The 14039-nt window shown below is 32.5% G+C and overlaps 1 protein-coding gene across 15 annotated transcripts in view; it reads left to right on the top strand.

Moving 5' to 3' along the window:
• Mtd (TLD domain-containing protein mustard) overlaps nucleotides 1-13060 on the top strand; it is a 122437-nt gene extending 109377 nt beyond the window's left edge. For 14 of the 15 annotated variants that reach the window (XM_070304122.1, XM_070304118.1, XM_070304115.1 and 11 more), the window contains 3 exons: nucleotides 6282-6563; nucleotides 7183-7352; nucleotides 7440-13060. In XM_070304122.1, the coding sequence (XP_070160223.1) occupies nucleotides 6282-6563; nucleotides 7183-7352; nucleotides 7440-7575 (588 nt within the window). In that variant the 3' untranslated portion in view covers nucleotides 7576-13060. Of the gene's footprint in view, nucleotides 1-5276; nucleotides 5803-6281; nucleotides 6564-7182; nucleotides 7353-7439 lie in introns of those variants that run through there. The other variant, XM_070304124.1, reaches the window with a different exon arrangement.
• Nucleotides 13061-14039: the final 979 nt, after the last annotated feature.

The raw sequence follows: 14039 nt of genomic DNA, 5'->3' as shown, positions 1-14039 counted from the left end.
TACTACAATATAATGTATCTAAATATTTTGATATATACATTTTCATGCATAGAGAGAGAAATTGACACATATTTGAATATTGGACTTATATAATATCTTGCAGTCATAATATTAAGCAACATTGTGCGAAATTATATAATTTTTTTCAACTACACTTATGACATAAACGTCCGCTGTACCCACGCGTTATGTCCCGCGATGACACTCCTCGCTTAACAAACTGCCAGGAAATTTCGATTAGCGGATAGCGTTGATAGCCGGTTCGCAATTGAAATCAATTTATAGATTCGTTCCGTAACGAGTGATCTATATTTCGCAATTATTGCGTAGCCACTGGATTCCGTTTCCGCTTCGCTTTGATTTTAATTAAAATACGATTAAAAAACTATTAGATACACATGAGCCAGTCAGATTTTTTTCGCCTATAATAATAAATAACGAAGAATACATAATGTATGAGATTGAAATCGTCATCAACAGATACGAAAATTGGCATTCAATGTTTTTTCTCATCGCTGATTGATGGCGACTTGTCTCGCCTGGTACAAAGAGAATTACGCATAAGATTAGCATATGTAAACGTGGTTCGACACAATCATGTTTGTATCACAATAATCGAAATGAGTATATAGTTACAAATACTCGTTAGACCATCGTTTTAATTTTTAATCCACCTTAAGTTAATATTCATCCTTTTTAATCGCGGAAAATCTTCATCCAGAGAGATAAAAGCACACACGAAATGGAAACACACACAAGATAAGCGATTGTATTTAATGATGAAATGTTTATAATTATCCATCAATGTAATATTTTCTCTTTTCTGAATTGCTAATCTAGATCGTACAATTTTGATATGGATAAGACAACATCAAACTTGTATTTAAGCTTATTTTTTGTCCATTTTTTAAAAATTATTAGAAGAAAACAGTGTTGCTTACTTGCTACTTCCTACTTTGACAAAATTTTCTTCAGGTTTATTACATGAAATATCGCCAAGTAATAATAATTACATAAGTAGATACGCGCGCACTATTATCTCATTGTACAATATTATATTTTATTTTATATTTTTGATTTTTCATAAAAAGATATTACTAGGTTATATATCTCAAAAATAATATTATTATACATTTTTCATTAAATTAACTGCAACCCTGGCATATATTTACAATTTTTAATTATGATAATATATTGATAACAAAAATATCATATTTTTACTTAAGAGAAAACAATTCCCAAAGAACAAGTTATGTCCTTGCATAAGAAAAGAAAAGAATTATCTGAAACTTGCAAGATAAGTATACGGAAATTCATCGGAAACCTCATAACGGCATACGGAAGTTGATTATTATGAATGTTGTTAAAACACCGGCGTCATTAAAAGCGTTTTTGGCAAATCGAATGGCATCGTCGGCGTCTCTCTTTTTCTACCTTTGGTTTGTTAACAGTCGACCCGTCATTATCAAAGTCGCATCAGGACGGTTGATCGAAGGACAATCGCGTTTGAGAATAATGCACTCGAGGCCGACGCGGGCATTCGATGGGAATTTATGTGCTCTTGGCATTAAGTAGGAAGAAGGGAGGGAGGGAGGGACGGGCCCGAATGAAAGGTTTTTTGCGAAGTTTCTCGCGCGATGGAAGAAATTGGTTTCGATGTTATTTAGTCGCAATCGATTCGTCCTGCCGATCGTACAAGCGATCACGAGATTGCCACGTGTGTCATCTTCTGACGCACAACGAAAATAGCAACAGAAATACAGTAATACATAAATAGAAGTAGAATCGCGTATATAGAGTTTTATATGAAAACGTGACTCCTACGTGAATCTCTTCTTTACCGAGTTTTTTTTTTTTTTTTTTTTTTTTCTTTAGAGAAAGTTTTTTTATATGTGAAATATTCAATATCATCAATTTCAGCGCCTTTAATCAAAATAAGAGTGTGTTTTGTAACGTTTGGTCTTAAATTATGACTAAGGATTGAGTACATATACTTTATCGACGATATCTAAGAGTTCAAGGCTTAGTGATTAATCATTTAGTGATAATACGTATCTAGACGTTGTTACATTGATCATGACCGTGGATCCATGCCCTATTCTGAATTATGTTTTTCAGCATTCGTCAAGAATGCTTACGGTGAGCATCTAATTCTTAATAATTATATAATCATTTATTTTTCACTTCTAATTTTTATAATAAAAAATATTTATGTATTATATTATATATTATATATTATATATTATATATTATGTATTATATATATATATATATATATATATATATGTGTGTGTGTGTGTAGAAAACTAATATGCTCTCTTTCTCTCTTTTTACACAATATAGAAACAATATTAAGAAAATATATTAAAACAATGTGACGCTTATTTTTAAGCTTTGATTATTTAGAATTCATAGCTCAGAGATTCTTTATAAAGTCGAACACATCGATATGTATCGAAAGATTTCATGATTATTTTTACAATCGTAATAATGATAATATAAAGTACTGCTTTTAATTACAGTAAGATGAGTGCTGCAATAAAAATAATTTGTTATCGTAATTTTTTTATTATCATGCAGATTAAATTCTGCTAAATAATTAATGTGATTAGCTTCACAATTTAACGTTTTTCTCGATCTTACGTCAATCAAATCAATTTGTGTCCAAATCAGCTGAATCGAAGATATATCGCGTGCGTGTGGCTTAAAAAAATAAAAAAAAAAAAAAAAAAATAAAAAAAAACTACGCATTTAGATGTTTCCTTCGAGTTAAAAGCAGTCGCTGTAAACGTACAATCATTCTCACAAGTCTGCAAATTTAGCTAGATGTTATTCTTCGCGTTTTGTTAGCAAGTAATTCACAACGAAATACATTAGATTATTTTTATTTTTAGGATCTTGACCCTTTTTATATCTTTCAGTTATTTCATCTAATCACGATTAACGCTTTACTAATGGGTTTTCCATGATCGTCAAACTATCGAAGGAATGTTTTTATACATTCTATTTTGGTACTTGGTTTGTTTAAAAAGAAAAATTAAAGATGATCTCTTGTAATTTTATTTTGGAAAATTCCGCCTTTTATGTGATGTACCATATACAATATCTGTTTATAAAATTGTTTTCCTCGCTATTATCTTTAATGAAGAATAAAAAAATAAAAATAAAAAAATATTTGTTTATTAAATTTTTATTAATAGAATATATATATATATATATATATATATATATATATATATATATATATATATTTAATAATGTATACATATCATATATGTACATTATATAAGATTATATTAATAAAAATATAATAAATAAATATTTTTTGTCTTATCTTTTATGTTTCATTAAAGACACGTAATATCGAGGAAAATAATTTCATAAAGAAGATATTGTATATGGTATATTATAAGATGCAGAATTTGATTTAATTAATCCTTCATCTCAGATTTTATTGATTAGTTCTAATATTAAATGTCCCTATGTAAATATAATTTGATTCTTAATTCGTTTAAGATGCTAAATAGTAATATGGTTTTGGGATATTTTGTAGATATATATATATATATATCCAGAGAAGTTCTTTTAATTTATTTTATCTCACGATGAGAGTGATCTTTCTCGCGAAGATCGAGCGCAAGAAGCACTTCTCGGATTATCAAATATGTGCTCATCGCATCGTTTCAGTGTTCGCATCGTTACACTGCTTGATATAAGATTTGCAGACGAGTATTAATAGCGAAACGTCTTAATTGATATTATGTATTATGGATTTGAACGTACAATAAGGACGCGCGACCTATCATTTTGTTTGTTCATATATTCTTCTTGAGAACTTAAGTAATAATTTGCAGTAGCACAGATTGCGAAAACAGACCGATTATATTTTAATTTGAAAAAGCCACTTTGTATCTTTTTATACCTAAGACATTTTTACATTGATTGAACTTGCAATTTCCTGGGTTGCTTGGTTATTGATACGATTGTTTTTGTTCTTCTGATTTTTTATATTCTGATTAACTATTACTTTCAAAGCCCAAAATATTTCAATATGTTCATTTTTTAGAGCTAGAAAAATTAAAAAAAAAAAAAGTCATATTTTAGCTTACGATGTCTGAACACGAACTGAGAAAATCATTATGTTTAATGTAAAATTCAATCGTTAATTTTCACCTAAAATGCAGTACGATATATCTTTTCGCGATACTTCATATGAATAACAGTTCAGAAATTGTTTACCACGAGATACGATCCTCTCCCGGCTAATTTATTAGAAAGCTGATAATTGCACAAGCTGTTTGCGCGGAACATCTGGAAGAGTATCGCTATCAAATTAACGCAATGCATTCAATAAAGTAGTCGATAAACTCGAAAAAAACTTCCTAGCATGACTAAAGGATCATCGATCGACAATGACTATACTTTTATATCTGTCTGTATGAAAGGGACGAATGTCAAAAGCACGATAGGCTCGTCGTTGCGATATAGTACAATCTTTGCGTATAAATAAATTACTTGGCTCCTCTTCCAGCATGCGCGCAGGAATATACATATAGAAATAGCAGGTCCGAGAGATTTTGTGTTGCTTCCTTTCTCCTCTCCCGCAGACTGAGAGGAAAGTGATTTATTTGATGTCATTAACTTGCATCTACAGATTTTTAAATTTTATTTTGCATAAGACTCTGGAAAGTTAGAATAACAACAGTTGATGAAGTTAAGGCAGTTGTTGATTAATAACAAACGCATATGAAAACTAAAATTCTTCCAACGATGGGATCAGAGGTTATCGGAATCGCTTTCTTTATCTCCTTTTTTTACACAAATCTCTTTTTTACAAAGAAGACGAGTTTACTTGATAATGGTTAATAATATTTTGACAGATGGTGTCTTTCTTGCGCATGATTTTTCAGTCTATATGTAGATAATATACAATGAACAAATTATAATAACAATGGCCATTTAACCCAGAAACACCCTGTATATGTCATTATTTTTTATTTTCTTCTATTAATAAAAATTTTATTATAGAGCGAAGGGATAATGTGGAGTTAAAAATATCTGTTAATAGTATTGAAAATATTAGCGTAATCATGTTTTATAATTTTGGATAATAATTATGTAATTTAATTATATATTTTAGTTTATCTGTAATTTTCATTAGTAATTTAGTGCAATATCTCTCGTTTGTCTTGATAGTCGTGATTATTCTATCTTTTAAATTTCTATTATAATATCTTCACAGATATTTTTTACATAGATATTTCTACTTAACAATTTGCGCATCAATTTTCGGGTTTAATGTCTATGATTTCGGGATGGAGATGAAATTCAATCGTTATGATACGATTTATCACAAGATCGTTCATCATGATGTCAGCTTCTACGGTTCTCGGGTTCTACAATCGAACTTCTCGTATCGATGTACCATGCGAGGAATTTGCATTTTCTCTCACGCGTCTATCGCATTATGCAAAGTCATTCTGTGACAGTCGATGAACAAAAGTAATTCAATATCGGTACATATTTCACACGATACGGTCTCCCACGTTAGTAATTATCCAGCAATTTACTTGAATAAACGCAACGCCCATTGCGGTTAACAAGGTATAACACGACACACACTTGGATGTGCCCTAAATGTGCTTAGATGCTAGTTGAGCTGAGGAGGTCAAAAGCAGAAGGAATGTTAGAGTAGTGTTCTTTTTTTATATTGATACTATATTTTGCTCTATGTTAATAAGAAGTGAGAAATTGAAGTTTTTCAAGATTTTGAATTGGACAGAACAACGACTTCAAGTTGAAGTAATATTTTATTATTTAATGGATATATCATTAAATTATTGTGAGAAACGATGACTTCAATTATACTTGGTTGGAAACCGCGATATTACATTGTTTTATTGTAAAATTAATTGTTACGCTAATTATAATAATTTTTTCCTAATAGACACTTTCAGAAAACATTTTAAAATATTTTATTGAATATATCTAACAATATGATTTTTGTTTCTAATTGATATTACGAGAGTTTTCCATTTCATATACATTTTTAATATCAACGAAAATTTTGAGTAGAATTTGTACACGTTTATATAGATGATAGAGCACACACATAGCATCCGTTTGTGCTATGATCACTTTTCGATCATGGAATCGTGAGATATTGATAGAAAAAAACTTTGCTCTTTACCTCCTCGATTAAAATTAGCGATTAGTATACGTATCATTGTCGAAAATTGTATTATAGAGATATATCACTAACACGCAACCAATTTTCACAGGTACTCTCTATGAGCGAGGAAGTGAGGCGAGTCCTCTACGCGAACAGTGCCATCTCCCTGGATAACGAAATCATCGTGCCCGATCTCATTGGTACGACCGAAATACTCAGCGACGAGCATAGGGAACAGCTCTGTCGTCATCTACCTGCGAGGGCGGAGGGCTATCATTGGACTCTCGTCTTCAGCACCAGCCAGCATGGCTTCAGCCTCAACAGCATGTATCGAAAAATGGCGAAAATCGAGAGTCCGATTCTATTAGTCATCGAGGACACCGAAGGCAACGTGAGTCTCTTATTTGTTAATTTAAACTATAGAAATAGGAGGAATGGAGATCGATTGGTTTTAATTTGATAGAGAGATGCAGTTTTGAAAAATTAGCTTTGGCACGAGAGTAATACATACGTTGGCGATTCTACGAGAGAGCACTTATTTGTATATTGTATTTTATGCTATATAATAACGTTAGAACGCGCATATACGATGTTCTACACGTATCATGTATTAAAAATTTGCAATATAAGATACTTTGTACAAATATAATTAACAGAAATAATTTCTTGTTTTTCTATTAAAAAGATTACAGTAAAAATTAATTATATATATATTAGAAAAATCGACATATTCAGAGAGTATAGTGAAACGTTGAGACTAGTCGAGTCGCTTAATTAAAAAGTTTTGCGGTCATCATAATTAACTTAAACGAAACATTAACATGCGTTCACATACAAAGTCGTATGCTTGCGCATTTATTCGCTTTGTGAACGTCTTGCATCCATTTGAATTGGTTTTCTACTGGCTTGTTCACTTAAGCTTTTTATATAGAACAAACACGCAATTTATTTATTAATCGTACGATATTTATTTCTTCGATTTTATAGTTTGTAACTTTATTTTATTACAGGTGTTTGGTGCATTAACATCGTGCGCCCTACACGTGAGCGATCACTTTTATGGTACCGGCGAATCCCTGCTCTTCAGGTTTACGCCAAGGTTCCAATGTTTCAACTGGAGCGGCGACAATCTATACTTCATCAAGGGCAACAACGAGAGCTTAGCAATCGGTGCCGGAGAGTAAGTGTTTTTTATCTTTCGCTTTTTGTCACTTTTTTCTGTCGATCGAGAGCTTCACGGAGTTATTTGTTTTATCGGTTTTTTTAGTGGCAAGTTCGGACTCTGGTTGGACGGTGACTTGTACCAGGGCAGAACGCAGTCCTGCAGCACGTATAGCAACGATCCGTTGGCACCGCGCGAAGACTTCGTCGTCAAGACACTGGAATGTTGGGCATTTATATAGGACACGGCCTCATGCCCCCAGCCCGTCATTCCTTCGCCCTCTCCACAACCTAATTTAACCTGAACTCGTGAACCTTATGAAGGTTTCGTTCCCCTTTCCTTTGTCTAGGAGAGATTAGAGGAAGACTAATGATCTAAGAAATTGTCAGACAAGTTAAATCGTATTGATGTTGCCACGATACTAATTACCTCGTCATTTGGGAATTCCTCGCCCAATATTAGACACGGTCATTTTCCCAGAAGAAAAGAATGAATCGTCAATGTCGACATGAAAGGACAATGATGACATTGCCTGAAGATGGTGAAATTGACGAGATGCAGCCTCGAAAGGGATGCGGACGATAAAAAGAAAGAGGTCATCCAAAATTATGCTATTGTAGCGCGTTCCATTTACACGCGGATTTATGTAGGTATCACGTAGCTACTGATTATCGTTAATTGTCTCTCACTCCTCTGTTTTTTTAAGTTGGCATATTTATTCTATTTTTTATATTTTATTGAATGATCTTTGTTCGTTAATTTGATTTTGTAAGTTGGCCGAAAGTCGAAGAATTATTATTACTTTATACGATAATCGTTACTTCGAACTAGTCGTGAGTTTATGACACCTCTAACGCCGATATAAAGATAATGATTAAGATGATGATTAAGATGATGATGATGATGATGATGATGATGATGATAATATTGATGATAATTAAAATGATAATGATGATGATGATAATGATTATAATAATGATGATGATGATGATGAAAGAATGAAAGTGTGAATGATTGAAAACAATATGGATGGTAAATGCGCAAGGCGAGATATATAATGTTTGAAAGAAAATAATTTACGATTCAACATGATGAAAAACTAACAGTTGATGTGTAGATAATGTAGATAGTAAATGTAAATATAAATATATATATATATATATATATATATATATATATATATATATATATATATATATATACACACTATGATTGTACTACTACGAATAATTTCGACGGTACAATAGTAGAGAGAACTCTGCCAAACACTGTATAGCTCGTCATGTATAAAGCAGATGTTTATTAACACGAAGAACGTACACAATACGCATATATATACATATTACATGCATACACATGGATTGATACACAGATTAGGGGAAGTGTACTCTTGTGCGACCGGATGATCTATGATCTGAAAATATAAAATAGTCTTAATAGAGAAAGAGATTCCTCGTGCTAATCTTACATTTATGAGAGAAAAATTAAGAGAAACCGGTAGACAAAAAAGTCAATGATGTGCAAATTGAATCGAGTCGAAGCGTATTCGTGAATCTTGTCGTCAGTAATTAGTAAATATGCTTTGGAATCACGAGTGACTACAACGAACACTCATACCTGTGCCTGCTTCGCTCTCTTTGTCTCCCTCCGTTAAACATACACGCGATTACTGAAGCGAGTTTCGACTTTCGAGTATGAATCCATCTTAGTACCAACGTACAAATTCCCTGATGTAAAAAAAAGATCGATCATCATAAAGATAGCGTATCTCGAACAAATAAGGAATCGTCGCGTTCGTTTAAATTTAGATTGACTTTGTATGACCCTATACTATACACGCAATCGTACACTGTCCGAGCTTATAATCTCTATCGCGCGAGTATCACGAAGAAGCGCAAGCGTTTTTTGAGATAATCGAACATGTGTATACTCGTTCGTCACTATTTAACGCGCCTCGTCGATTTGCAAAGAAAGAAGGAACAAAATTTTGTACACGCGCGAGATCGGACAAAATCTAGAACGTTAGATCACAAGTTATTGTGCTGAATTGCAATCATTTGAGAAGGTCCACTTTGATGCGTGCCACATTGTAATCCACATTATGACAACTTTGAATGAATTACGACACGTTTTATACCACGTAGACCTAATAACAATACCGCCATATCTCCCTCCCCTCCCCCCCGCCCCTCCTATAATTACTTTAGATAAAATTTGTACTTCGCAGTCACGCGTTGTATCGTTTCTATAAACTTCGGATTTCGGATCTTTGTAATCTTAACAAAGCGTTACTCTGTTGATTGATTGCCGTGTAACAGAGGCGCTTAACGACGACCAAGAGTGCTTATTATATTAAACAACACATGTGAGCACAATAAAATACAAAACTTCTGATCTATCTTTACCTATTTTTCTCTCTCTCTCTCACATACACACACACACACACACACACACCTTTTCTCTCGATGTAAGAACCATCAAAGAACTGAGTTCGAAAGACTGAACAGCCGATCCAAAATATCACGAAAGAAGGATGACCCAAATGTTCGCGCACTGGTTACAAGACGAATTAAAAGGAAAGAAACGACAAGCATGTAATCAAAGTTGTCAATTGGGCGACTGATGGAGCACTTGATGAAAAATTCTTAGATTGAGACCGATACGGTTCTGATAAATCTAGAGTCTGTTCTTTACAGCTGAACTGACTGTACTGCATTCAAAGTTTATCTTTTTTCTTCCAATATAGAGAGAAAAATATAAATTCTAAATTTTAGTGCAGTCAGTTCAATTATAAAAAACAAACCCCTAATTTTCTGTATTAATGTATGTATGAAACAGATATGATGAAAGAACGTTAAAAGAGTAAACTATTATGCCAATCAAATTGTGAGAGAGAGAGAGTTCACAATAAATACAAAAATCATTTCGCGTGCGCTAGATCTAATAAAATCTCTCGAGTTATCGAGATTGCAGTTTCGATCCTCGCGAATTCGTCGAAGCACGAACAAAATATTCTACGGCTTACTAGGGTGATAATTTTGAATCTTAATCGTACTTTTTAACGTGCGACACACGATAATACGTTATATACGATTAGCGTTGCTTAGAGCACAAATTAGAATTTAGACGTAACCTTGTGATATTAAGTAAAACAAGGAAAAACAGAATTGTGCTTTCGTAGATGATTTGTTGAATCGATGGTACACACAATTGCACGTGCGACATCATCACATGCGTGCGCTCACATATATATATACACATGCAAACATATCCCTCAAGGTAGAGGTCCTTCCTCTTCCACTTCCTTGATTGCGAAGCGCGCGTGCGGCAGCGGGAATATTACTCGAGAAATTTATAGAGCAGTTTTTTTTTTCACCGGGGATTTGAAATAGTACGAAAAGGGTAATAGTATTACATACGCGAAAGCGAGAAAGAGCGAAGTATGTGCATCTGCGACGGCAGATAACAATAATGATAAGCCAAATGAGATGCTTGAGAAAAAAAAGAGTATTTACGTGACCCTCGCCTTAATGTAAAAAATCAAGATGTTAATGTGCATTGTAAAAAAAAATAAAATTAAGTATAATATATCTGGGGGAAATAAATTTTCTGTTGATTATTTATTTTTGTTTTCACACGCGTCTTTTATGTGTTTTGTTTATTGCATTCGTAATGTCTAATTGTAAATACAACTATTATAACAATAATGTATGCACGAGATTCTTCAGGAGAGTAATACAAATATTTATAAGTTTTATCTTACACTCACAGATACCAGATCTGTTAATTAATAGCCGTATTAGTATATTTGATCATGTGCCATATTATTATAAACACGCGTCGATATCGTATATTGCCATGTATTAATGGGTGTGACACTTCTCGCTATCATTCTCGGATGAGATTTGATACTTTTCTCTTTCCACGAAGTGTCTCTTGTGTATCGAATTTAGAAATATGACAAATACAAATACACTATCTGAAGAGGCAAGCATTGCCTCTGTAGAAATAAATTAAAATGTACCCAGTGGCGGATTATTTATTAGACACAGTAATTATCTGTAATCTCGTATACATCTCGCAAATGTACACACTTACTAAATTTATCCTTGTAATAATTCAATTTCACAAACCAAAAGTTAGTAAATTAATACACGATATTTCAGTTTTAAACGAAAAACTTTTTATGTTTTTTTAAATAATATATGATTTTTGATATATAATATCAAATAAAAAAAAATATATATATATATATAAAAGAGAAATATTGAGATTCCTGAATCATGCGGCATTCTCAGAAATGTCGCTTTTGATCCGCTACTGAATGTACCAAACGGGACTTTAAAAAGTGCTAATTGTAGCGAAAGATTTTGACATTTTCCACATATGTATACATATATATTTCGCATATATTTCTAAGATATTTCTAGCAAGAAATCGCTAAAAGAATTATACAATTTCGCTGCGTATTATATCTTCCGATAGCAAAAAATAAACGACACTATTTCGTTGAATTGAACAGTGTGACGAATTTCTGCATAAGAGAAATGTCACGGCGCATTATGCATATCTTTTTCATAAATGCGTCCCGATGAATTATTGTTATAAATATTTTAAAGATGAAATATATATATATATATATACGCAACATCATTTTATTTACTTGAAGATAAAAAGAAGAAAAAAAATATCATGCATTCTAAGAGGTAGGATACATTGCTTCTGTGTCCAAACTGCAGAATGATAAACTAGCCTGGTATACAAGGATATACAGGATGTTCCATTTCACTCGCCATCTTACTTGTTTTTGATAATCGTCGTATCCGAATTAGAAAATGGTTTTAGCTTAATAAAGATTTAATGGAAAATTCAATTACGGAAATAATCAATAGAAGTATGACGCATATAAACAGATACACATAAAATTTATGTTTTTTTTAATTACTTTAAATGTGACTTTATCTAAAGTCATAAAGAGACTTTAGACTTTTGAAATGTATTTTTTCATTAAGAAAATATTGTTATCTGTTCTTTTTTTAATTGTATTTTTTTCTATGATATATCCTCTACATTTAAAATAAAATGAAAATTTATATTCGAATATTAAGTATAAAAAATAGAAAAAAGAGATAGTATGTGAATGTTAACCAATTTTTGTAATAACAAATAACATATTATGGAATATCCTGGATATATTTATACTCTATAAAACTATACGAATGCATATAGAGTTTAGAGTATATGTATATATATATAAGAGATATAGATGAGAGAGACTAGCGCGGGATTCTTTCACGCTAAAAATCGTACGCTCGGTATCGGCATAATATGTATCTATTTACTTACAAAACACATACGTGTAGTCGATATTAACAGTCGTTAATAAACTAAATATGAAAAAAGAGATTGAAAATAGAAAAAAGAAGGAAGGGACAAATTCAAGCAAGCAGCACAACAAGGAGACACATACCCTCGGTATACACATTGTCAATTAGATTCAGACTGACTGCAGGGAGACTTGACACTCATAAACAGTTCGATGTTCTTCGATGTTTAGCTAGATAAAGTTATCGTCCTCGTTAAAATGAGCACGTCATTGAGAACACGAGTCGACGTATCCAATACGGGCCAGTGGCGTAAATATGAAGTGATTAGCGGCTAATGGGACCCATTTGACACATTACAAAAAAAATATTCTAATATATATATATATATATATACATATATATATTATCAATTACAGAGAGAGAGAGAGAGAGAGAGAGAGAGAAAGTAGAGAGCATCAGAGATTTATTTGAGATAAGACAAAAGCCAATGGTTGGTTTTAATGCAGTTGTCAGCGCACAAGCCACTTTGGTCTCGCTACGGAACCACATAATTAACGCTGTGTACGCTACGTTATCAATGTGTGCGTCTATTCACAATAGAATTATACACAGCTACTTGTAAAGAAAAATCTCGTGTTTCTTGTTGAGAAATTCTGAATGTTTTTAACCGATGCTTTGGGGAAAATTCTATTGCGTTTGCTTTTCACTGTCGTGTGTGAACCAGCTATCGTAAAGATTAATTGAAGTTAACTAAGATTTAACTGCGTGATTTATTATCTTTTTTTTTTTTTGCTTGCCATCTGTCTTTAGGAAAGGCAAAACGTTGCCTTGAACGTCAGTTAACTTCAATTAATGTTTAGCGAAACGATCTCCTGTTGCATAAATGTTTAATCGGCTGTTAATGTAGACAAATATTCGTAGAAACTGTTCTTATATACGATCAGGAAGTTGTTTGGTTCACAAAAATTCGCATAATTGATGTAACGTTCGTAGCGATTTCTGTGTTGAGATCCCAAGTTCTAGTGACAAGCTAGCTAGCGCAGCGAAATTTGTTGTAAACCAGAAATATAGACAGAGCAGAGTTTTATTGAACTCGATGGCAATGTTCCAAGATATGCATGAGCATTTCGATGTAAGGAAATTTCCAGTACAATATCAGAGATTTTCGACGCGGTGCGTTGTAACGAGATCTCATTGTATGTTATGAAAGAGAGAGCGATATATACTCGGCGCGACTAGTAAAACTATTAAAAATAAGTTTTGCGAGACAGGAAAATTTGACAGTCTTGTAAAATCCAAAACAATGTGACATATCCGCTAAAAAGGAGAACAATTTTACGCTAATATATATACATATACATAATCCAATTAAATATCA

The sequence above is a fragment of the Polyergus mexicanus genome, unplaced genomic scaffold, assembly GCF_030449975.1.
Source record: "Polyergus mexicanus isolate NDT 795.1 unplaced genomic scaffold, iyPolMexi1.0 SCAF_11, whole genome shotgun sequence".
Classification (NCBI taxonomy): Eukaryota; Metazoa; Arthropoda; class Insecta; order Hymenoptera; family Formicidae; genus Polyergus; species Polyergus mexicanus.
This window is presented reverse-complemented; position numbering and strand designations above follow the sequence as displayed.